This window comes from Bos taurus, chromosome 19 (genome assembly GCF_002263795.3).
Source record: "Bos taurus isolate L1 Dominette 01449 registration number 42190680 breed Hereford chromosome 19, ARS-UCD2.0, whole genome shotgun sequence".
Classification (NCBI taxonomy): domain Eukaryota; kingdom Metazoa; phylum Chordata; class Mammalia; order Artiodactyla; family Bovidae; genus Bos; species Bos taurus.
In genome coordinates this window covers 32,760,528-32,785,885 of record NC_037346.1, presented here as the reverse complement: position 1 = coordinate 32,785,885, position 25,358 = coordinate 32,760,528, and the positions used below count along the sequence as shown (strand labels likewise).

At 49.9% G+C, this 25,358-nt stretch overlaps 1 protein-coding gene and 1 long non-coding RNA gene across 5 annotated transcripts in view; one reads left to right on the top strand and one right to left on the bottom strand.

The window, feature by feature from the left end:
• Window positions 1–660: 660 nt before the first annotated feature.
• On the bottom strand, window positions 661–4,413 carry LOC104975041 (uncharacterized). The gene is made up of 3 exons (XR_813267.4): window positions 4,220–4,413; window positions 2,609–2,654; window positions 661–1,484 (listed from the first exon to the last, which is right to left on the bottom strand). It is a non-coding gene; the product is annotated as an uncharacterized lncRNA (long non-coding RNA).
• The window catches only part of PMP22 (peripheral myelin protein 22), a 28,420-nt gene continuing 4,908 nt past the window's right edge, over window positions 1,847–25,358 (top strand). Inside the window, exons 1-4 of one of the 4 annotated variants that reach the window (XM_005220380.5) lie at window positions 1,847–2,018; window positions 6,179–6,295; window positions 7,506–7,605; window positions 21,914–22,054. In XM_005220380.5, the coding sequence (XP_005220437.1) occupies window positions 6,218–6,295; window positions 7,506–7,605; window positions 21,914–22,054 (319 nt within the window). In that variant the 5' untranslated portion in view covers window positions 1,847–2,018; window positions 6,179–6,217. 4 annotated transcript variants of the gene reach the window in all.

The window sequence follows — 25,358 nt, the reverse complement described above, 5'->3', positions numbered from 1 at the left end:
TACATACAAGCCCCTCTTATGCCTGCCAAGACTCTGACCACAGCTGTGTAACACTGCAGCCTGCACTGGGACTTACCTCGATTTGGGGCCCCCTGACACCATATGATGCGAAGAACCGACTCATTGGAAAAGACCCTGATGCTGGGAAAGACTGAAGGCAGGAGGAGAAGGGGGCTACAGAGGATGAGATGGTTGGATGGCATCATTGACTCTATGGACACGAGTTTGAGCAAACTCCGGGAGATGGTGAAGGACAGGGAAGCCTGCTGTGCTGCAGTCCATGGGATCACAAAGAGGCGGACATGACTGAGCAACTGAACTGAACTGACGCCATGTGACAATCTGACTGGATGCTGGAACATCCTGGTGAATGTTAGAAATGACCTACACCTGAGCCCCCTCCCAGACCACCGCGTCCATGTGTGGCTCTGGGTCTGGGCAAGGACGTTTCCAATCAAGGACTGATTCTGAGGAGCAGCCAAAGTTGAAATCTGAGATATGAAAACAGACTAAATTGTTTCCCTGTGACTGGGGAGATGCTGCCTGGGGGCAGAACTCCCTCCTGACTGTGGAGTCCAGCAGAACAGAACACAAAGTGTCTGTGGCAGAAGGGGACCTCCCTGCATGCATGGGTGCTCCAGATGGGGGACCCTTCACAGAAGAGGGAGAGAAACTGCCAGAATTTCAGGAAATTCATTCACTGAAACCAAGCCCCCTTGCCCGGAAGCTTCCACCTAGAGAACTTGGTAGAGATGGAGGACATTTTCTTTTTTTTTTTTAATTAATTTTTATTGGAGTACAGTTGTATTTCAATGTTGTGTCAGTTTTTGCTGTACAATGAAGTGAATCAGCTATACATATACATATATCCCCTCATTTTTGGATTTGCTGCCCATTTAGGTCACCACAGGGCATTGAGGAGAATTCCCTGTGCTCTACAGTAGGTTCTCATTAGTCATCTATCTTAAACATAGTGGCAATCTGTTATACGTGTCAATTCCAGTCTCCCAGTTCTCCCACCCCTTGGAGAATGTTTTCTGAGGGTTTGAAGGTGTCCAAGCTGCAAAGAGTCTGAGAAACACCCTCCTTTCTTTTGTGTGCCTCTCCGCAGCTTTTCCATCGTCCTGCCCGACAGGTTAGAATGTTCTCAACAGAGGCTTGTTTATTTGAATTATCTCATGAAGGTCAACATTTAATCCTGACTCGATTAAAACCCCATGGAAGACAGAGCTGTAGGAACCCATTTCCAGGAGCTGCGTTTCAATGCCTGCCTGTGTGACAGAGCGGAGAGAGGTCTAGACAGTCATGGCAGGTGGCGGGGGCCCTGATTTGGTTCCCTGCTGAGATCCTGTGAAGAGATGACCTGTGCAATGTTTGAGTGCCTTAAAATGATGTCGTTGATAAAGGATGAAACCTACCTGCACACACATTATACACATAGTGTACTGCATTGGCCTCAAAGTCCGTTTGAGCTTTTGTATACGCTGTAAAAGAAAAACCTGAATGAACCTTTTGGCCAACCCTATGTTTCATCTTCGCTGACTTCACTGGGGGTGGGGGGGGGGGCACTGAGGACTGGGTGATCTCTTTGCTCTGACACAGGCTGGCACTGGTGGTGAGAATGGCCTCGGCATCCCAGCTTTCAGGCACACCTGAAGCTCCTCTCCCTCCAGTCCAGGCTCCCCACACTCTAAGGGCCTCTTGGGATCACTGTGTTCTGGTGAGGACACAAAGCTGGGTGCTGTCTCTTTAAACAGTAGAGGCTGAGACGCTCTCAGGCCACCATGACATATCCCAGCATTGGACCAGCCCCTGAATAAACTGGATGGACGCCTGGTCTGGCTTCAGTTACTGGGGAGCATCACCAGGGCGCATTTCGGGGATCCTGGTGGGAAGCAGCAGGACTAGACCTGCCAGCTGCTGGTGTCTCGGCTGCCCTGTCCTGGGAGGGGCCTGCCTGACACGCGTCTGAGTGTGAAGACAGCCGAGTGGAGGAAAGGGTGACCCTGTTTGGCCCGGTGAGTTGTCTTGGCAGACTGTGCCTCTGGATGGTGTATGCTCATGATTTACAGAGCACTTGCTGCCCAGCCCCACGCCCTGCAAACCACAAATGGAAAGGATCGCAGGGGAGACAGCGCGTGTGTGTTGGAAATGACCAGAGAATCCGAGGGTTTCTAAAATCCTTGGCTAAGAGCTGGATATACACACTGGCTGGGGAGGCCAGAAGGGCCCTTTGGGAGCACCTAGAAACCCTGGCACATCCAGAGTTGAAGGGAGGAAGGGGACCAGACACGCCAGCCCTGATGGAAAACAGCTCCACGCACACAGCTGGCAGGTGACCTCGGATTGTAAGCAGGTTGGGGAGAGGCTTCCTCTTGTAACGGAGCCCTGGCTGGGACCTGGGTGTGGCCGAGCTGGTGACATCACCCTAGGCGGCGGCATTTGTCTTCCACAGCTGGGGGCTGAATGGGCAGGAGGCAGGCGAGGGGCACTGAAGTGACTGACAGGGACGGGTGGGTTCAGATGTCCTGCAGTGTGACTATGTGCGACCTGGTTAATGACTAAAACCTTGGGTGCAAAGGAAAGGAAGAAATGAGCTATATCTTACCATGTGTGCACTTTTCTAGATGTCTACATTTCATTCAGAAGTTTAGCTGGGAAAAAAGACAAGAAAGGAAGAAAATCCTGAGTAGATATGCTAATATTTATAAAGTGCTTAGAACAATCCCGGGAACCTGGTGATCATGTCAATGTTGGTTTAATAAATAAAAAGTCTGGATGGCACAAATTCCCAGGCAATTGCCCTGGCAATAATTCCCAGGGCAAACCCAGCCTAGAATATGACCCAGGAGGAAAGTGATCACTCCCATTTGTTTAGTTAGTCCTTCTACCTACAAATGTGCTTTCAATCTAGGAGGCTGATAAGCGATTTTAGTTTAGGGGGTCGGGCTTTCCTTAAAAGGTTGTTGTGAGGATTAAATGTGAAATAATATTAATAGTGACAATTTCCTGGGTACTACTGATCCTTTATTTGGTTCCAGACATTATGCTAAGTATTTCACAACTATCTCTTTTAATCAACACCATAACTCTTTAAAAAAAATGGGCATTCTCAGTCCTGTTTGCAGATGAGAAAACTGAAGCACCCCATACCTCAGCAAACTGACCAAATCCACAGCCCTGAGTAAGCAGGCTAATCAGGTTTGTTTGAGCCTCCACACCTAACCACTGGACCACACCCCTCTTACAGACCACCTCAGAGTCCTGCTAACCCACCTGCCATATCACTGGGCAGGGAACAAAAATTTCCCAAGGATTCGTCTTTTTAATCTAAGGATTTTTGAAAGACCATTGTTTGAAGAATTTTTCCAAATTATCTTTGCTTGAAGAATGTATAATTAGCTGCCACAGGCAGCCGCTTTCAGATAGTAAAATAAGTAGATGGGGGTATTTGAGTCATTCAGAGCGGTGATGTTCTGTGACACAGAGCTCTGGCAGGTGCTGGTGACTTGTGTGTGACCTGCTGCGTTGGCAGGCAGACCTGTAAAGCCCACCTTCCCGCTCCGCGTTCCTGCATCAAGGCGGGCTCCCAGAGCGTCTTCCCCTCTTACTGGGGCGCACCCACCCTGCGCCCGGAAGGGCTATCCTCTCTCCCCGTGACGCTGGGCGGACCGCCTTCAGCCGACTATGAATCAGCTGATTTCCCTGGCTGCTCTTCCCCCACCTCAAATGGCCAACTCACCACCCTATGGCCGGGGACGCCAGCCCAGGCCGGGCACCAAGCCAGCAAACTCGTCTGGAGCGTACCCGGTTGTGGTCTGGATTTGCCCAGCGACCCCCGGGCGCGCTGTCCTGCAGTGGGCAGCCTTTTCCCCCTCCTCCTCCAACTCTCTCCCTAGCAGGCCCGCTAGATCCGTCCCGGGAATCCGAGGCACCTGGCGCACCGCCTGGGCGCAGACGGGATCGCGCGGGCGGGCTTGGTGCGGGTGAGCCCCGCTAGGACGCCGGGGCAGGCCAGGGGCGCCAGGACTCCAGAGGAGGGATGTCTGCCTGCGCTTAAGTGCCATCTCCCCCTATCCGTGGGAGGGGCATCCAGGCTGGACCTCCACGTGGGCGCGGTCCGAATGCGTGCGTCCCAGAGCCTGGCGCTGGGCACCCGCGGGGGCAACCTCTGGTCGACTTTCCCACTTGGGCGGAGGGGGCGGAGGGGCCAGTATACCGGTCAACTCTTGGTCTCGGTAAAGTCAGCGAAACCACAGGAAACAGAGGTGAGAAAGCTGCGCGGTCTGCTAGTTTCCAGGATAAGTCACAGCGGTTTTGCCGTCATCGACTTTCTCCCGGGGCGCAGCGTAAGGCCCAGGCTGTCTCCTGCCCTCCCTCTCTCCCGGCTGCCCTCTCCCCTCCCCGAGTCCCGCCCCCCTGCACACGCTGACCCAGGGACACACCCTACTGCAGCGACGCAGACAGGGCGTTGTTCCCGTTAAAGGGGAACGCCGGGAGCCTCCCTCCTGCCCCTCGCTTGGCGCGCGTAGCCCCGCAGCGCAGCTGCCTTTGCGGACGCCAGCCGCTGAGCGGACGCACGGAGTGTGTGCCCGAGGCAGCTCTGAGGATCTCTGAGGATCGGGGACAGCTATCCTTTGGGCCGTAAGTGCTTTGGCCGGGAGAGTGGAGGAGACGAAGGAGGAATGTGGGCATCTTCCATCGACGGCGCCAGAACGCGCGGAGCGAGGGGGCTTCGGGCTGGCGCGTTCCCCGATCGCTGGCAGAACACCGCCTGTCCGGCGTCATTCCTGCGGGGCTTGTAAGGGTCTGGTATGGAGAACCTGCGGGTCTGTGAACCGCCGGGGGCGCGGGTGCTGATGTCTGGATGTGGGGCAGGGGCGGAGGACTTTTCGTCTCGCTGGAGAGTCGCCTACTCGGAGACTCGCTGGCAAAGCAGTCCCTGCGGTGGACATCTTCAGGGTATAGGGTCCCCGGGGCCCCCCAATTTCTAGCTACATACCCGTTTATCTTTCTCTTGTCTCCCCCCACTTCCCCCCGCCTCCTCGGCATGAGGAGTCACTGGATTTAATTTAAACCTTCTGGGAGACGTCAGAAAACCCTGCTTATTTCCTCTGCACGTTCCAGGGTTTTTTTTTTTTTTTTTTTTAAGTGTTGCTGAAGGAGAGGACCGAGGGGCCTGCGACTGGGTACTTTAAACACTGAAGTTATTGAATCGTTGTTTCTAGCCCAAGACTCTGTCCTTCAGCACTTTCTTAAACGCAGCTTCGTCTTAGCAAACGTGCGGATCCTTCCGCAGATCAGACTCGGGATGTGAGGTGTGGTGTGAGGACCGCACCGCGGCGGATAGAAGAGGTCCTGCCGGCTCCATGCTGCTGCACTTATTTCTGGCGGGGGGGAGCTCACCCCATTACCTCCGCCTCTCCTTCGCACGGACACTTGCTCCCCTCCAGCCTGGGCCCTGAGCGCATTGGCCCGACCAGCGCCCGGGGAGGGCAGGAGGCGCCGGCCCCAGCAATTCTCCCGGGCGGTTCTTTCCTCTTCCCTCGGCTCTGTGCCTTCTCTCCGGGGCCGCGGATGTCTTTGCCAAGCGGTGGTGGGGTCGGGGCGGCTCCCCTGCGCGGGCCAAACTTGAGTGGAAACTCGGAGCCTAACGAAACGCGGAGCGGTCTAAGGGACCCGGCTCTAAGCCGCGCGCTATCCTTCCCAGCACGCCGCTGGATCCTGGGCCTCTCGCAGAGACCTAGGCCCCTGCCTGCCCCTCGCCCCCACCTCCACTCCACCGGGAGAGCGCTCGCTCTCCCTTTTTCTGTCCCCCTTCCGCAAGCTGGGCCGCCCCCGGCGCGCCCGGGTGGGTGGAGGCGCGCTGCAGCCTCTGCTTGGCACTCTGGAAAAACCTCCCCTCCCGGGAAGATTTCGACGTTTGTCGTGCGTACCGCTTGTTTTCTTCCAAAAGCAAAAGATATTCGGCCCGGCGGGCTGCGGGGCAGGGATGCTACGGTCGGCTGCTGCCCTCTCTCGGCGGCCGCGGGGCGGGGTGGGCGGGCGGCGGGCCAGGACCGGGCATTCCGAGCGCAGGATCCTCCCTCCTCCCCTCCCTCCTCCCCTCCCTCCCTCGCTCGCCTGCTCGGGCCAGTTAGCCCGACCTCACGTCCAATTCGGCTGTGTCTCCTGTCAGGCCAGACGGAAACTCCGCTGAGCAGAACCCGCCGCCAGAATGCTGCTCCTGCTGCTGGGTATCATCGTCCTCCACGTGGCCGTGCTGGTGCTGCTGTTCGTGTCCACCATCGTCAGCGTGAGTGTCCGGCCGGGTAGCGCGCGGTTGGGGCGCCCGGAGCTCGCCCAGAGCTTGGCCTCCGGACCACGATTCCCGCCACGCCCCCTCAAGTTTGCAGATTGCGAGTCTCAGACATCCTTGGGCCTTTTGCAGTTTCTGGCAATCCGCGCCTTTTCAGTAGTTTTTGAGAATATCAGAGTGGATTCAGGGGTGGGGAGAAAGCAAGCAAGCGCTGGGCTAGGTCAGCACACAGGCCTCTCTTTAAGCCAAAGAATGTGAATGCAGATCCAGGGTCCCCCCTACCCCCTTCATGTGATAAGCTTGTTTAGCATTTTTCTTGATGGGGCGGGGGAGGCGGGGAGGTGGGGGGGTGGGGGGCGGTGGTGGTTGTCCTTGAGGAAGGAAGTGGAGAATTTAGGAAGGTCTGTTTTTTCTCCAAACGGCATCCATCAGATGGGTGACTTAGTTCATGAAATGGCCTTTAGGACTTAAAACTGGCAAGTTAAAATTAGATTTTCCTTAATGGTTCATAGTCCCAGGTCTGTTTTGTGCTGTGGACAGGGCACCTTCTTAGAAAAGCCTCCTCCAGTACAAACAGATCATTGGGATAACTTGCATTACAAAATCAGCAAACATCCAGCTCAGTAGGTTTTAAACTTATTTTCTTAAAGATGAGCCCAGACTTGGGCAGTCATGTGACTGTGGTCTTAACTTCTTAATATACGACAAGTCCCAGGTATGATGTTCTTGCTTGGTTCAAAGATTGAAAAATAATTATGTTGGGGACTGATGAGTTGATTCATCACTTACCAGCATCTTCCCAACATCTTAACAGTAGGTTGACGGGAATTACCAATAAGGAAATGAGTTCAGAGTGGCTGTGGCACGGGGTCTGGGAGTCAGGAGATCAGGGGAGGAGAGACGGCTTGGATGCAGGTGTCCTGGCTTAAGTCCATGGCTCCTTCTACTGCTGTACACACCTTGGCACAGAGAAACTCATATTTGTGAGGTTTTTTTCCACTTACAAAGTGCTTTTTACTTGCAAAGCCCTGGCCCTCCCCTAGAAAAAAGGTTTGGGCCAGAGCACCACCTCTTCCCTTTCTCTAGCACCGTGGGCTCTGGCTGGACAGTCGATGAGGCTGCTCTTTGCCTTGCCTTGGTCTTCTCCCTCCCCTTCTCTGTCACTCCTCACTGCCTCCTCTGACTTACTGCATCTGGTTCTTTCTAGCAATGGATGGTGGGCAATGGACACGCGACTGACCTCTGGCAAAACTGTAGCACCTCCTTGATGGGCAGTGTCCAGCACTGTTTTTCGTCATCAGCAAATGGTGAGGATGGTTTTTTGTTCCACAAACTCGTCCTGGTCTGTCTGCAATGTGCCTCTCTCTCCAGACCTAGAAGCACTTTGTTCTTGGAAGCTAGAGCGGTGTTGCTGGGCTGGGGTGAGATGTGGCCAGGGGCTGGGAAGCCAAGGTGAAAGGAGAGGGGTGGTAGCTTTACTGGCTAAGCTGAGATCTCAGGGAATTGTTGTGCATTCTCTCTACCTGGAGAGAAGCCCTAGACCTGCCCTCCTGTTCCTGCTCATCACTTAGTGTAATTCTTTTAGTGAGTGAAGAAATGTGGATGCAGATAAGCAATGATGATGCAAAATCTCAGGCAGATTCTGCTGGGAGTTTCGATCCAACAAGCAAGTTTGGTTTGGTGGTGGAATATCCAGGAGTGCCCTGGGTCTTCCTGGTGCAGTGATGGAGGGGCTGTCCCGGGAATCCATGGGCCCCTTTTGGTCTCCAGTTACAGGACTCCCTCTCTGGGTCTTGGGCCTCAAAGATCCCATATAGCCATCAGAGCTGTAGAGTGATTTCTTGTTGCAAGACGGGGCATTGACACTGTTTGCATGTCCCCAAGCTGAGCCCGGGGGTATTTTTACTCTGTCCTCAGCATCTTTGTTTGTGAGATGTTGGAATCCAGGCTTTCTTGGGTTCAGGTTAAAGGGATTAATTGGCAGTGGAAGCACACTCTTAGACCCTTGCAGTATCCAGAGGGAGGGAGGGCTCAGCAGGGCCCTGGGGCCTGTGAATGTAGAGAGGCAGTAATAAATACGATGCAGTCTTTTTGGTGGCTGAGAAGTATCTGGTGGCAGCATGGACCCTGGCAGGGGCCACAGTGCCTGGTGTTGAGAACACAGTGGGCCAGGCTCTTCACAGTCTCATGTTCCAAAGGATGTGTCCTCAGCCTGGACATGAGGTTTCAATGTGGCCGCAGCTGCCCCTTGATCAAATATTTCTGTCGAAGATGCTATAGCCAGTGAGAGAAACCATTTCAGATGCAGCTGAACAAGGCAGGCAGGGCAGTGGCCATTGGTTCTGGCTTCTCACCATCCAATTTCACTGCTGGCCTTTCCTTCTCTGGGCTATGTACCCAAATTGTCCCTGAAGCATCACCAACCAAACATCTCTAACCTCAGCATAAAGAGAAACTGCTAGAACTACTCGAGGAGGATAGCCAAGCAGTAGAAAACACTGTCTTATGTGTCTGCTTTCCTGGGGGCAAGAAAAGAGACCCCAGTCCTTGTGGAAGGGAGCAGTCCTTAATTCTTTTCTGTGAGTCTGTGAAGAATATTGAATTAAAACCACCCTTGAGGCTGCGTGGTGAGTTGGTAGCCAAGTAACCGAAACCCTCAGGAGTGTCTGAGCGTGTGGCCGGAGCACTGCTTGGCCCCAAAGCCGCAGCATCCGGTGTCTCCTGGGCAAGGTCTGGCTGAAGTTCCCTGAAGGCTGAGAATGGGAGGTGCTCTGCTCCCTACTGACACCTGGTGGCCATGCGTGGTGACTCCGCCCACAAGGGCTGGCTTTCCCTGAGACCCCGGGTACCCACTTGCACCTCCCCCAAGTGGTGTGTGGCCATGTGGAGTTGGCAGGAGATTCTACACTCACAGGCCCGGAAGGGGCAGTTTTGGCAGGCATGTTCCAACCCGGCTGGGTTTCAAGAGGGATGAGTCGGCAGAGGAGCAGGGATCTAAATTGTCCTGCAGCAGGGCAGCGATGTTCGTATGCTGCTGGCCTGCCTTCTGCATTGACCGCGGTCAGTTAGGAATGGCTGCTCTACCGTCCTCCCAGCAGCTCCCAAAGAGGCACCAGTGTCGTTTCAGTTGGGAACTTCCCATCGCTCAGCTAGCTCTTTGTGTTCAACCTCATCTTCTTGGATTTGCTGACAGTGACCTTGGAGTGTTTCATCTTGGGTTTTTATCCAAATCCACATTGTTGCTTTCCTGGGGCGGGGGGTTCCAAGATCCTGCTTCTCCCCTACACATGCCTTCTCTTCTCTCCCAGGAAGGGCATTTTTGAGGAGCTCTGGACAAGCTGTGTTTGTTTGCACTTGAACTTCTAAGTAAGATGTTCCCATTTCAGCTTCCCCAGTGGTCAGTATCTCTGCTCTCGTCTTCTGATGGGTCAGCTTGTGTTACAGCCTAAGCTCTGGTGGATTTGAAGCCACTGGGCCTCCTTTGCCTTCGGACTGGGTTTAACCATTTTTGTGCCAAACAAGAGGCGAAAAAAATACATAATTAAGAAAAAAATTAGACTGCCTTTACAGATGAACCCTGTTAGTCATAAACCAGTCACCATGGTTTGTATTTGCTCTTAGGATGTTTCAAACATACCTTTTATTTAAGTCATTGAAAGTAATTTTTTATTGATACTTGTTTGTGAAGAATATGTCAACAAGTTTGTTATGTGAAAATGCATTGGTTTACATGACTTGCTATTTTTTTGAAGGGGCCTGTCTTTGCCTGAGTGTTGCTGGAGCCCTGCACCTCTGCAGGGCTTCATTCTTTTTTTTTTTCTTATATGAATGGTGCTTGTTACCACATTGACTGCATGGCAGTCAAACATCTATGTTACTTAGTTGGATGGAGACAGATTTTCCTTGAACTCCCTCTTTGTATTAGAGTTGGTTTTAGATTTCTTACTAAATGCCCTCAGCTTTGTCTGCTTTTCCATTATCTAAATGCATTTACATACATTTAGAATATAAATCCCTGGCTCTACCCTGATCCTGGCTGCAGACAGAGGTGAAGGAGGCCAGTGAGGGAATATTTATCATGACCTTGTTTTGAATGCCTCTTGACCCAGGGCATACAAGGACTTGTAGACTCTGGACTTTGGTCCTGATCGTCCTGAGCTCTGTGAGGAGTCAAGAGATCACTTTGGGGAGATGAAGACAGCATAGGCCAGATGCCCGAGGAGTGGAGGCAGGCAGGCAGAGCCGGAGTTCAGGGGAGGAAGTGGAAGGCAGGTCTCCTGTGGGAGGTGGGATTTGATCCATCCTCCAAAGGATGGGCAGGATTTAAATAAACACAGGCAAGGAGGAGGCAATTCCCTGTCGAGACAATGACATGACCTAAAGCAAGGGGAAAGGTAATGGAGAGACGCGTTCCGGTTGAGATTAAGATTGACCCCACAAAACAAAACATCTTTAAATGGTAGTGACTTAAATAAGATAGTTTATTTCTCTCTCTTTCAAAAGAAGTATGGAAATAGGCAGCCTAACATAGATATGGCAATTCCAGGAAACTGTCAGAGCCATAGGCACTTTCTACCTCATTTCTTTGTCTAATCCTTATGGAGCAGACAGCTGCTACAGCGCCAGCCATTTCATCTCTGCTTCAAGCCGCAGAATAGAGAAAGGAGGAGGAGAAGAATGTGTCCCCCTCCCTTTTAATGAAACATCTTCAGATAGACCACACACCTCTGTTTTTGTCTTTTCCTGGAAGTCAGTCACAGAGCCACACCTACTGTCAAGGGAGGCTGAGCACGGAGTCATTTGACGTCATGGGAAGCATGACTTCTTGATTCACAGAAATTTAATAGCAAGCACCTCCCAGTAAGCCTGGCTTCTCTTCAAGGCTGTGACCACATCCATCCATACCCAGTCATACTCTGACAATAGCTCTGGTGCATCCTATGCTGTTTCAGACTGGAGCCCAGTTACTTTAGGATTCAGCAGACAGTCTATCTCTGCCGTGTCCTGGGACCCTTCAGCAGCACAGTGACCTGTGTCGGCAATCCGATGACCCTTCGACTTCCTTCTCTTTTTCTCCACTTCCCCAGTCATTAGCAGCTCTTACTGTTTCATGGTGTCTCTTGAATCCTGTTTCCTCCCAGGCTAGTCCTCTCTTCTGACCTCCAGACCAGCCTGGCCAGCCACCCACTGGAAGGTTCTGCTGGGATGTCTCAGAGGCATCCCCAGACCAGCCAGCCTTCGTCCTCCTCCACCCAGTCTCCCCCTTTGACAGTTTCCAGTATTTTAGTGGAGGCTGTCTCACCGTCCAGTGAGATTCACACTCAGAGTCTGCCTGGATGTGTCTTCTCTCCCTTCTCAGAATCATCCTGGTCCCACTGGTCACTCGTCATCCCCACCCACATCACACCGGGGCCACTGCAGCAGCCTCCTTACTCCTGATCTTTATCTCTTCGTTGTTCCTCATTTTGTACATTGAATCCAGGATGATATTTAAAAATACAAACCTTGTCATATCACTCTCAATTTAAAACCTCTCAGAGGTCCCTTTGGTCTTCATCTTCAGATGAACATCTTTGCTAAGGTCCATATGTCTACATGAATGATCTGCTCCTATTAAACCTCACCCCATCTCTTCTCCCCTTCATCTTGGCATTTCAGCCTTCTCTCACTTCAGTGATCATGACTGCCTGCCTGGACTGCCTGCCTCAGGATGCCCCCTCTCCTCCCTTCTCCCCTTTCTCCCTGGTCTCCTCCCTTCTCTCCTCTGCCCTTTCATGCAGGACTATTCACTGAACACCTGTCTTGCAGAAGATTCCACTGCAGACACTGAGGGTGCCAGTGGATGAGAGCTTCCATTTTACTGGGCAGATCAGTCAATAAATGTGGATAATCAGAAGGCAGTGATAGGAAGGATGAGGAGAATAAAGCAGGGTGATGTGTGGTGAGGGATTGGGATGGGGAAGAAATGATCTCTTGAGGATGACCAGGAAGAAGTCAGCCACAGGGACATCAGGGGCAGATTCCAGACAGTGGGACTTCCTGAGGACAAGGTCCCTGGGGTGGGAAGGAGCCTGGCAAAGCTGATGCATGGAGAACACAGGGGATGGAGAAGCAAGCCAGCCTGCAGGGTCTTCTAGATCCCAGGAAGGACTCTGGGGCATGTGGATGGGGTTCTAAGTTTCATGATTTGATTTAGACCTGCTCTGTCTTGTATGCATTTCTCAGCTGTTCTATTCCAAGTTGGAGTAACAATCCTGTGCATTTATAAGGCAGAATATGTCAGAAATCTTACAAAGTAGAAATCCTATCTATTTCCAGCAGTAGCGACCTTATGGCCAGCAGTAGGTTGTAGGCAGCCTTAAACCAGTCCTTTGGATTGAAAGTCAGAAAACAATACGTCTGGCCAGTCTCAGGAGCCCCTCCCTGACTTGAGCACTCTGTGTCTCCTGGGACTGTATCTCCTGTGATCGCCAGGTTTATCTTGTTTATCCGTTTGGTGGCATTGCCATTTCGGCAAGGACATCAGACCATTTCCTCATCTGTGGCTCAGCTTTTGGTCAACAATTTTAAAAACATAGGAGGCCCTCTGCACTTAGGGGCTCGTGTTTTGCAATTTAGCATCTTTGTGGCTCCCTGGGCTAACCCACAAGCTCTGCCCCAGCAATGGCTCTGGATTCTACACGCCCTTGTGGGATGCGGAGGTCCCGGCGGGCAAGGGAGGTGCGGGGTGGGACGAGGCGTCCTGATGCTGATGTTTCAACCCTTGGAGTCTCTCATCAGATGCCATCACCTAGGAGTAAATTCAGAGGCTTGTGCAGACCTGTGTCCCACCATATGGTGCTAGATACTCAGTCTTTGCTTTTTAAAAAATGTAAATTGCTTTCCCGGGATTTTACCAGTGTTGAGAAAGCATCCTTTGTAGTTCAGAAGCTGGGATTGGCCATGGGGCAGCTTGAGGGCATAGATGCTGTCTTTTGGTGCCCAAGAAAAGGATGCCTGGCAGGAAGCCTTCTGAGTATGTGCTCATCAGCACACACGTAGACTCTGATGCTGGCAGGGGCTCTGGAGGTCATCAGACCCATCCCCCTGCCCCATGTCACTCACTTCAGACCCCTCTGCAATGTACCCATTATATGCTCATCCTACCAGTGACAGGGGACTCACTACCTTTCAAGAGACTCCCTTTCATTTCAAAGAGCTAACAGAGTGGTCCATTCATCCATTCTTTAACTAGACTGAGTGTGTGCTAGGTACTGGGCACTGTTCCAGAAACCGAGCTGATGGAGCTGAACAAGAAATACCAGTCCCTGCTCCAGTGGATGGAGCTCACAGTTACTCAGGGGAGATGGAGGAAAGACAATGAATGAGTCACTGTGGGCAGCGGACAGTGCTCTGCAGGAGACGGCCAGAGCGACGGATAGTAGGGCGCCACTAGGGAGGAAGCAGCTGGTCACAGAAGGCCTCTTCCTGCCAGAGTCACATGGACAGAGGCTTAAAAGATGGGAGGGGCCAGCTGTATGAAGAACCACAGGAGGAACATTCCAGGAGGTACTGGAAAGGGCCAGCTCCTTAGGCAGGGAGGAGTCTGGTGTGTCCACCAGTGCTGGGCCAGCATGACTGAGTGCCAGGCTGCAGGCAGGAGAGGACAGGCTCTGATGCTGAAAAAGCCACCCAGGACATACAGAAGGGTCTGGAGCAGAAGGGGGGTGTAATTTGATTTGTGTTTTGAAGATGCATTCTGGCTGATGCATTGAGAAGGTACAGTGTCAGCAAAGCACTTGGATTTAGGAATCTGTGGCTCAGGGTAGACGTCTGGCATGGACATTCAGCTTTGGGGTCATCGGTGTCTGCAGGAGGGTATTTAATGTCTGCAGGGGAATTGATGAGAGGTGGAAGGAGCAAGGGGTCCAGTGTGAGTCTTGTGACATCTGGTGGCTGATGGGGGCAGGAAGGAGCTGGCAGAAAGGTTGGGGAGGAGGGGCCCATGATGTAGAACGGGTGAACTGCTGTGGGATGCTGTCATTAAGAACTTACTTAGCTGTGGGACTTCCCTCGTGGTTCAGTGGTTAGGCCTCTGAGCTCCCATTACAGGGAGCATGGGTTTGATCCCTGGTTAGGGAACTAAGATCCCACATGCTGTATGGTACAGCAAATAAAAAAATAAAGCAACTTAAAAAAAAGAAAGAAATCACTCAGCTGAGGCCACATCAGTCCCCTAAATTTTTCAGTGGTTTCTGGTTGTCTTCATTCATGCCTGGAGGCTTGGACCTCATCCTCAAGGTGTCTAAATCCCTGTTCTGTCCTTGGAAGCTGTGGTTTTTTCTTCCCGGGTCTCCCCTTCTCCAGGTGGAGCTTCCTCCTTGCAGTGACCTTTCTGTTGCTGGTGAGAGTTCTGTGCCCCCCATCCCCACCTGTGTAACACGTTGTCTCTGGACCGTGGGCATTGGCCTCCTGGTGCCACTCAGCTGCTGGCTTGTGGTTGGCCTGGCAATTAGACACACAGAGAGGGGGTCTCTCTCCTGTGGCCACCCCATTCATTCTCCTCCCCACTAGGCTCTGTGGATGCCAAACCTAAAGAAAGGCTGAAGGATCATTTAACTCCTTAGATTTCAAACATGCTTTTGAACTTCTTGGGCTTCCCTGGTGGCTCAGACAGTTGAGAATCTGCCTGCAATGCAGGAGACCCACGTTCAATCCCTGGGTCAGGAAGATGCTCTGGAGAAGGGAATGGCTACCCACTCCAGTATTCTTGCCTGGGAAATCCCATGGACAGTGGAAGGGTGGGCTACAGTCCATGGGGTCGCAAAGAGTTGGACACGACTGAGTGACTAATAACACTTTGAACTTCTCAGCACCCCGGTGGATTGGCATCATGAGTGCCTGCTTTTCTGCACGGGGTATGCCTCTCAGAAGCTGGTTACCTGGGGCAAGTACCCTCATGGCCTAATAGGGTAACTGTGGAGGCAAGACCTGGGGTGGTCGCCCATCACGTCCCATGCACCCTGAGTCCTCTTCCCATTCAGGATATAATTGTGACATGGGGGGATCTTGAGTGGACACCGCCTTTGAGCTGGGCCTTGGAAATTGGGTAGAACTTCAGTAGGTGTGGGGAGAGGGGAGAGTGCTTGGTACTGAGCTTGGTGGGCTGGTGGCTCTTAATTTCCATGATGCTTGGACAGAAGGCCTCTGATTGTTTGCATATGGAGAATGCTTTTTAAACCTAAAGATCCTGAACCCCTTCCTCCACCAGGCATCCCCTTTTCCTCTATACATTCCTTACCTCCCCTGGGCAATTGAAATGTCTTTCTCTTCTCTTCCTTTCTGAAGTCACTGTCTGTGGCCAGACTCCACATATTCAAGTGTTCTTGACAACACCAACACAAAGTGTTCTCTGATCAGTCAATTTGGAAAAGACTATTTCAAATCTACTCAGGCTCTTCTTTTTAATCGTAAGACTTTTCAGAACCTTGAGTACCTTACTGTACATTGCAGTGTCCAAGGAGGGACGTTAATATACTTGACCACGGAAGCCACTTACTTTATTTTTCTCTGTGTGTGTGTGTGTGTGTGTGTGTGTGTGTGTGTGTGTGTGCATATTAGATGGCTCAGTTGTGTCTGATTCTTTGTGACCCCATGGACTGTAGCCCACCAGGCTCCTCTGTCCTTGGGATTTCCCAGGCAATAATACTGGAGTGGGTTGCCATTTCCTTCTTCAGGGGACCTTTCTGACCCAAGGATCAAACTCACGTCTCCCACATTGGCAGGTGGAGTCCTTACCACTGAGCCACCTGGGAAGCCCTCCATTTTTCTGTTTAATCAACAGTGTTTTGGGCAACAGCCTAACCTGACCCTCCTGTTACTAGAGTTTTCCAACCAGGGAATGGAGGAAGCCTGAAATAGCTGGACATTTTCAGTAACCTCGGAACCTCAATGACTGTATTATATCCCCTGTTCCAGTTTGAAGACTAGTGGGAATAAGACCGTTGGTGTCAAACCACACGTATAAATTAGACTCTGGAACAAATTCCTCTGCCCACGAGGGAGCCTCTTGGTCAGGAGGGCAGTTAACCAAGTGACGGTGTCAGGTGCAGCCTGAGCGCCTGGAACATGAGCTCACTCATCGTCAGCCAGAGGTTTAGCTGGAGTTGAAATGCCCCCCAGGATTAGCGTGGAAAGAGCCTCCCCCATGGTCTCCCTCATCCTTGTGAGCTTCTGGCCAGGGTCTGTGGGCTGAAAGACCCCATTATGGCTTTTCCCTCTGGCTGCATCCTTGTGGGTCCCAGGGAAAGTGAACCCAGGGCCCAATTTCAGAGCTCCCAGCTGGGTGGGATGGGAAGAAGCTGGAACCCTGGGCAAGGACCACTCGGTCCCTGCTCAGGCTCCTGCCAGTGGGCAAAGCAAACATACAGCAAAGTCCTCGTGGATAGGATGGAGGCTGCTCGCAAGTCAGCAGCCTCTGGAATGACATCCATCCCAAGAAGGAAGGAAAGTGGCAATTTGTGGGATGTCAGTGGGGAGGGTGCCAGCTAGTTCAGTGGTAGAGAATCCATCTGCCAATGCAGGAGACGTGGGTTTGATCCCTGGCTCGGGCAGATCCCCTGGAGAAGGAAATGGCAACCGGCTCCAGTATTCTTGCCTGGATAATCCCATGGACAGAGGAGCCTGGAGGGCTACAGTCCACAGGGTCACAAAGAATCAGACACAACTGAGTGACAGAACAACAACAGTGGGAAGGGAGGTTAGCGGGTGTGTCAGCTGCTTTGCAAGACGGCCCAGCATTCTGGACAGGGGCGGCTCTCACTCCCCCAGTGGTGATTCACCCCAATGGCTCCTTCCTCCTGGCTTGGCCTCCCCAGTTCATGCTCTGACCCATCTGCCACTGCCCTTCCTTTCACTCTTGATGGAGTCAGAGAGCTTTTGTGAATTGCCAGAGTGGGACTCGAGGTTGAGGGGGGAGCAGGCCCTCAGGCATGCCTCTAGGCTGGGAGGAAAGGAGGCAGAAGGACGCAGAGGGGCTGGTGCATTGAAGAGCGTCGCAGCCTCCCTGAGCCCTTCGCTCGCTGGCTCGTTGGCCCTGGGCTAAGAATACAGCTGAGGGGGCAGATGTATTTCCTTCATAGCTTAGCTGCTGCGGGGTAGGAATCTGACCTTTGGTCATTGGGCATCTGCAGCTTTCCCTTCTGTGGCGGGGAGGAGCGGGCTTCTGCTGGCTGCCATGGCCTAGCCCACGTCAGAAAGCTGTCAGCAACCCTATTACCTGACAGGCTCTTCAGAAGAGCAGGTCTGCAAGGAATTCGGGGGTTTTTAATTCCCGGGCTCAGCACCAACGTTGGAGGTTAAAACGCTGTCACTGGGCATTCCACAAATAGTTGCCGGGCACTGAGCAAGGCCTGGAGAATGACCGTGGGTGCTGGTCATGGGCTCTGCCAATGACCCTGAACTTGCAATTTGAGAGAAAAGAGTATCACTGGCCTGGGGCTTGGGTAGAAGTTCAGATTTGCCACCTGGCATGCTGCTCACATTAATTTGACTTTGTATAAAACAGGACTGCAGTGGACAGCATTTTCCTCTGCATCCAGGTCTTTCCACTCTAATCACTGTTTTCTGTACATTGGATGTATTTGGCTATAGTAGAGGTTGGCATCTGATGCAAAGAGCCGACTCATTGGAAAAGACCCTGATGCTGGGAAAGATTGAAGGCAGAAAGAGAAGAGGGTGGCAAAGCGTGAGATGGTTGGATGGCATCACTAACTCAATGGACATGAATTTGAGCGAACTCCGGGAGACAGTGAAGAATAGGGAAGCTTGGCGTGCTGTAGTCTATGGGGGTCACAAAGTTAGATATGACTTAGTAGCTGAACAGCAGCAACAGAGGTTGGCAAGCAATGGCCTGCAGATCCAGTTGGGTCCACTGCCTGATTGTGTAGATAAGGTTTTGTTAAGGTGAACAGGCCACACCCACTCATTTACATATTGAATGAGGCTGATTTTGTGCTAAGATGGCAAACTTCAGCAGTTGCCGTGGAAACCATATGACCTGAGAAGCCTAACCTATTTATAGTTTGACCCTTCACAGATAATTTGCCAACCTCTGTGCTGAAGCTCTTGTAAGAACTGGTATCAGAATTGTATTGAAATGGGCTCTGCTCTCAAACAGCATTCTGGTTGGCACCCTATAATGGCTTATGTGGACACAGTTGTCCACCTTATTCCTTGGTGTGGCCCAGATAAAGATACCCTAAGGACCCCCTCCCCACCCTCCACCATAGTCTATAGCTACTAATTTACTCTGCCCCTGAGCTCAGCCTTTTAATGGGGTTATTTGTATTGTACAGAGCTTTTATATCAACATTCTTATTTGAACATTACACAGTCCTCTGAGGTAGTTGGTCCCTCTTGTTAGCCAGTTAAGCAGGGGGTACCCAGGCCTGTTTTGATGGAGCACATGGCCTAGCCTGGCTGGGGCCACAGCCTGTAGGTTTAAGGTACATACTGTCAGTAGCATTCCTTGCTGAAGAAAGCTTTACTTCTCATCTTGATTTCTTTATCCAAGGGATTATCTGGAATAGTCTTTTAACATTTCCAAATTTATTTTGGTTGGTTTGTTTCTTTTGAGATTTATTGAGGTTTTTTTTGTTATTGCCTACTGCATAATTGGTAAGACTATCCCATATGTGTTTGAAAATTTTATCGTCATCACTATAGAGACATAAAATAATGTACATCTTATCATATTTTTGATCTACTTGATTTACCTATTCTGAGAGAGGTATGCTGAAGTCTCCCACTGTGCTTGTAGGTGTATCCATTTCATCTTATACTTCAGTCATTTGTTGCTTTATATTTTTTCCAGGTCACACTGTGCACAGAGGTTTATGACTTTTGTTTCTTTATGATAAACTGGAAATACCATAAAATATCCTATGAAATATCCCTCTTTGGCCATCTTCATCTTTTTCAGTTTGAATTCCAGTTGTCTGGTGCTATTATGACTATATCTTTTTATTAATATTTGCTTGGTGCCTCTTTAAAAAAGCGTTTTAACTTTTAACTGTTGTTGGTTTTAGGTATCTCTCTCGTATCAGACTCTAGATAGGAATTACATAATTCAAGATGGAATTCTACATCTTATAATGATTTCCATTACTGTGATTGATAATATGGTTGAATTTGTCCTACTTTCATCACGTATGTGTGTTATTTATTGTGCTTCAGGTTGAAAACTTTCTTCTTCAACTTTGTATTCCCAGAGCTCAAAACAGTAGATTTTTAGCCAAGGCCTGCTGAATAAAAACTTCCTTGATTTCTTAATTCTGGTTTGATTAGATAGCTAACTTATGGAAAATTAACTCAGTTGTAATGAGGTTGGCATTAAAATTCAAGTTCCTGGTAAAAGAAGTTTTGAGAAGAATTTAGTGACATCACTAAATTTAAGAGACTTTTCCTATTGGTGTAGTTTTAACTTGTATGATTTTGAGTTTTCTCTAAATGTGAGGCCTGGCAGAAGTTTCTGTTATTAATGAGTGGAGATAGAGACTAAGGAAAAGATCTCAGAATTGGAGAAAGAAATCTGGGATGTTGCCTGCACCAACCGTGCTCCTTCTAAGGGTGTGCCTTGAAGGACATTCCCCATGATCTCTGTTTTAGTTCTATACTTAGTTCTAGATTTATTTTTGTGGCTCAGATTTCTTTATGTTTCCAGCTTCACTTACCAGACTGCTGGATAATTGCTTTATTCAAAACGTAGAGTCTTCCCTGGTGGTCCAGTGGCTAAGACTCCATGCTCCCAATGCGGGATGCCTGGGTTTGATCCTTGGACAGGGAACGAGATCCCACATGCTGCAACTGAAGATCCCAGTGGAGCCAAATAAATAAATTAAAATAAATATTAAAAAGATAATATTATGGCGGCAGTAGCTTTGTTGCAGACTGCTCCTCCAGAAGAACCACTGCACTGGGTGTGAGTCAGAGTGAGTGATAGTCACTCAGAGTGAAGGTCACTCAGTCACGTCCAACTCTTTGCGACCCCATGGACTGTAGCCCATCAGGCTCCTCTGTCCATGGAATTCTCCAGGCAAGGATACTGGAGTCTGTTGCTATTTCCTTCTCTAACTACACTGGGTAGAATGGTTCAATGAGAGATATGAAAATGAAGTCAGGATGGCTCATAGCCCATTAGATATCTTTTTCTAACCTTAATTGACAAAGAAATTGCAAAGATTAAAAAAAGCATATGGTCCATCAAGGTAGAAAGATCACCAGACTAGAACAAGGGCCTCCCAACCTTGGCCATGCCAATGGTGCTCAGTTGAACATCTCTGGAAATCTCTCTCAGTACAAAGGGCCTGGGTTAGCTGATCCCACAGGCTTCTTCCAACTCTAAAATGCTTCCAGAAGATTCTTCCCATCTTCCATGAAACTCTAGTCACAGTTGACCTAATCAGCATCCTTAAAATTCTTCCCTGAACTACTTGCAACTCAAACCAGGGTCATCTTAGTGAGGTATTGATGTAAGCCATCCAGATTTCACAGTTTTTTTACTGTGATAAGCATAGGCATGTATTTTTCTAAGCCAATGCACATTAGTCTGTTCCTGACTGTGGAGGAGCAGACCTTGGGTCTTCTCTAACTGATCTTCCTTGTTTAGAGCAGCACCCACCCCCAGGATTCTCTGGCACTTGGAAGGAGGGATGCAGGAAGGAAGGATGACAAGGCCCTTGGAGGTCTCCAGGGGGAACCTGGCGGGTTCCTGTCTCTGATGCCAAACCCAGGTTTTTGCATCTTGTTGGTTCCTTCTGGAATTGACATTCATTTGTAGTAGGTGGTGAACTACAGAGTTCTCTTCCTTGCCTGAATTTCAGTTGGACGCTTGGAGATTTGATCTAAGGCTGGTGGTTCAGCTAAGATAAGGAATTGTCATCTGTGCTCCTATCTGATGACCAGACTGAGCGCTGACTGCTCTGAGATGAGCTGGGAACAGACACAGTGTGGCTGAGCAAGTGGTTTATAGCTAAATAAAGCATGCTCTTCCCATCAGCATCTTCTTCCAACTTTCTGCAAAATTAGTCTTGGCTCCAATATAATTTTCTTCGTCCCAGCCGTCCCCAGGATCTCTCTGACTCCTTGGGGGATGCTGACATTTTGAACGGTGGTTTGGAACTATTCTCAGAATCCAGGGGTTCCAAGAAGCCCTTCAAACCCCCTGAGGACAGAGAGAGAGAGGACGCAGAGGGCAGGGTTCAGAGCCCCTTGAACACACGCATATCTGTGTAAGTAACTCATTTGGCTAAAGGACTGGAAGGAAATTTAATATATTTTAACTTGATTTTAGCTCCTTGCGGTGGGACTGAGTATTTTCTTACAGCCTTTTCTTAAAATGTCTACAATTAAACATGTATTAATACCTCTTTTTTTTTTTTCCTCCAAAAGAAAGCATGAAATAAAGAATGACTTTTAAGAGTGGGAAAGTGAATAGCCTGAGTTTCATTCAGAAGAGGGCTGCTGCTCCTGGGAGTGGGTGTGGCTTTCTGCTGCCCAGGCCACGCCCCCTGGAAGAGCCCCGCCCCTCTGGCTGGCTCGTGCCGCCTTTTCCTAACCCCGTGTCTCCTCCCCTAGAATGGCTGCAGTCTGTCCAGGCCACCATGATCCTGTCCATCATCTTCAGCGTTTTGTCTCTGTTCCTGTTCTTCTGCCAGCTCTTCACCCTCACCAAGGGCGGCCGGTTCTACATCACTGGGGTCTTCCAGATCCTTGCTGGTAAGTTGGAGAGGACCAAGTTCCCGTAGGGGCTAGGCTCCCCCAGACTGCATGCAGGATGGTCAGCCAGGTGGGCGTGGCTCCAGAATGACTGACGTGCGTGAGTCCTCCCCCTGGATGGATTTCATACAGCACAGGGTTGTGTGTGGGTGTGAATCTGGAAACTCTCCATGGAAAGGGGTACATGGGGAATAGACTTAGGGGCTCTGGAAGGAGGGTCCCTAACCGTGGGACGGAGCTACAATCCAGGATGCATCCTCGGAGGTAAATGTTGAAAGTGTCCATAGAGCAGAGGCCGGTCTCGGGGCTGGATTTCTGTAGCTCACATCGTGTGCCCTGGGAAGCACCCCTGCTCCAGTGTGGAAATGGCCCCTATGTACTGCCCAGATTGCTCTAGGGTACGTGTCTCCCTCTCTAAGCAGTGGTGGAGCCATCTGCCAGATCTTTCTCTCCTTTACTCCAGCCCCTGGAGTCCACTGGGCTCCTGTTTACTGGCATTTCCTTTTGTGTAACGTGTAATGCATGGTCAGTTCCAGACATGGGGCCATGACACCAAGGTCTTCTCTGCCCCCTCCCTGAACTGCCTCGAGCAACCCCCTTTGCACAGGTTATTCACACGGTCTGTGTGCAGAGTCCTAGACGTGACACCTTCCTGCTCTTGTCTCTGGATACTGGCCCTTGTCTCACTTTGTTGCCTCTTATCCTTCTGTCCATCGATGACCAGCTGAGTGAGTCCTCAGGGCACCAGAGAGACATAGGAGGTGGATGTGGTGGATTCTGTAGTCCAGGCTCAGATCAGATCAGATCAGATCAGTTGCTCAGTTGTGTCCGACTCTTTGCAACCCCGTGAATCACAGCACGCCAGGCCTCCCTGTCCATCACCAACTCCCAGAGTTCACTCAGACTCACATCCATCGAGTCAGTGATGCCGTCCAGCCATCTTATCCTCTGTCGTCCCCTTCTCCTCCTGCCCCCAATCCCTCCCAGCATCAGAGTCTTTTCCAATGAGTCAACTCTTCGCATGAGGTGGCCAAAGTACTGGAGTTTCAGCTTTAGCACCATTCCTTCCAAAGAAATCCCAGGGCTGATCTCCTTCAGAATGGACTGGTTGGATCTCCTTGCAGTAGTCCAGGCTAATAACCCACAAACCTCGTACGTGCTGGAGTACATCTGGGGACTGTAAAGTATTCTCAATTCTGACCCCTGATTGGGCAGTGGGTAGCATCTCTTGTTTAGTTGCTGGATCACAAGCAGTCATTGGAGGGTTGAAAACAGCCCACACGTCCTAGATGGATGGATGGACGGGCAGGCAGATCTCATGGCTTATGCAGGGCTGTATGACAAGACACAGCCTCAAGTTGGACGTCGATGACCCTTTTCTAGAAGACAGAGAGTTACCTTTCCCTGGAAAAAGGAAGTAAACTAGAAAACCGTGTCTCCTCAAATCCCTAAATACAGCAGGTCAATGTGCACAGTTTGGAATTTCAAAGTCAAATAGAGCTTGGCTAGTTGCCCAGGTTTCATTATACCAGCTAAGCTTCTCGGGTGTTTCCAGCTTTATTAAAGCACTAATTCTGTGGTGAGAAATCATTTCTGGGGATGTTAGGAGCAGAGACCATCAGTCACCCAGAAGGAACAGAGAACTAGGATGTATTCTGGGATTTCTTCTTTGGGTCCCTATTTACCGTTTGATATCAGAGGTGATCATCTCCTCTGTATCAATGACTGTGTCCTCAAGAAAAAGGGACACAGATGTAGGAAGCAGAAGTTTCATAAAATACTTATATTTGCTCTATACACTCTTGTTATGTTACTGATAAATAAGTTGAGACCAGGAGAGGCTACGTGAAAGCGCAGCTCATGCAAGCACACTGGGATGTCCCCACTTCCTCCCATCCCACGTGGAATGAATATATTTAGAGATTCAGAATCCACTCCAGTTTTTAATGAACACAAGATCCAAGGCAGAAACTGCTTTTTATGTGATCTTTCATTGAACCTGGTTGACCATGGAAGATGAATTCAAATCTACATCCTTTTTGATCCCCAAGGTCCCAAACATCTGTGATGAATGAGTCTATGTGTCAGAACTGATGAGTAGTCAGACTGAAAACATCAGAATGGAGTGAACTTATTACTGTTGAAGGGGCATCTCAAGGCAGGGAGTATGTTATCTTTTTTCCTCTGAGGTATTTTAGCTTAAAATTCTCTAACAATGTCTTTTTAGCAAGGTCATTTTCAGTCAAAACTAGAGTGCAGAGATGAGTACTTCCTTGCAGCCTGAACACTCTTAGGCATTGAGTTTTTCTAATCTAAAGTTTATTTACTCATTGCTACTTGTTTCACCATTTGGATTCTTCTCCGAACTCAGTCCAAGCCGTTCGGTACTCTGCCACAAAAACCTCTGAATTTAGAAGCACTTGATTTGTTCTTGCATTATCCCTTCCAGATCTAGCTTCTTATCTCTCATGAGACTTCATTTTCGGTTACTGGTTTGTCAGCTTAGCAGTCCCTCTGTGAATAGGAAGTTACTGAATTAGAATGTTGATCCAGAATAGCAGTTGTACTCTATACGTCTGAGAGTGCTCCATGCTTGTTCCCTCTGGGCAGAAGAACCCGAGAGCTGGTCTAAGAAACCTCAGCTCTCTAGAATGTTGCATTTGAACTTGCTGAAGCATCTTTCCACTCTAGTTGGGAATCTAAGAGAGTGGGGACTTCCCTTAGAGATTTCATAACTTTTAGCATCTGACAACCCTGCTCTTGTGTGTTTCTCCTCTCATGATCTAAAGGATCCAGTAACTAGGGAGATTGCAGACAGTGACTACAGTCATGCAATTAAAGGATGCTTGCTCATTGGAAGGAAAGCTATGACAAACCTAGACAGCATATTAAAAGGCAAAGACATCACTTTGCTAACAAAGGTCCATCTAGTCAAAGCTATGGCTTTTCCAGTAGTCATGTATGGATGTGAGAGTTGGACCATAAAGAAGGCTGAGTGCCAAAGAATTGATGCTCCTGAACTATGATGCTGGTGAAGAATCTTGAGAGTCCCCTGGACTACAAGGAGACCAAACCAGTCAATCCTAAAGGAAATCAACCCTGAATATTCATTGGAAGGACTGATGCTGAAGCTGAAGCCCCAGTACTTTGGCCACCTGATACAAAGAGCCAACTCATTGGAAAAGACCCTGATGCTGGGAAAGATTGAAAGCAAAAGAAGACGGTGGCAGAAAATGAGATGGTTGGATGATATCACCAACTGAACAGATACGAATTTGAGCAAACATCAGGAGACAGTGAAGAA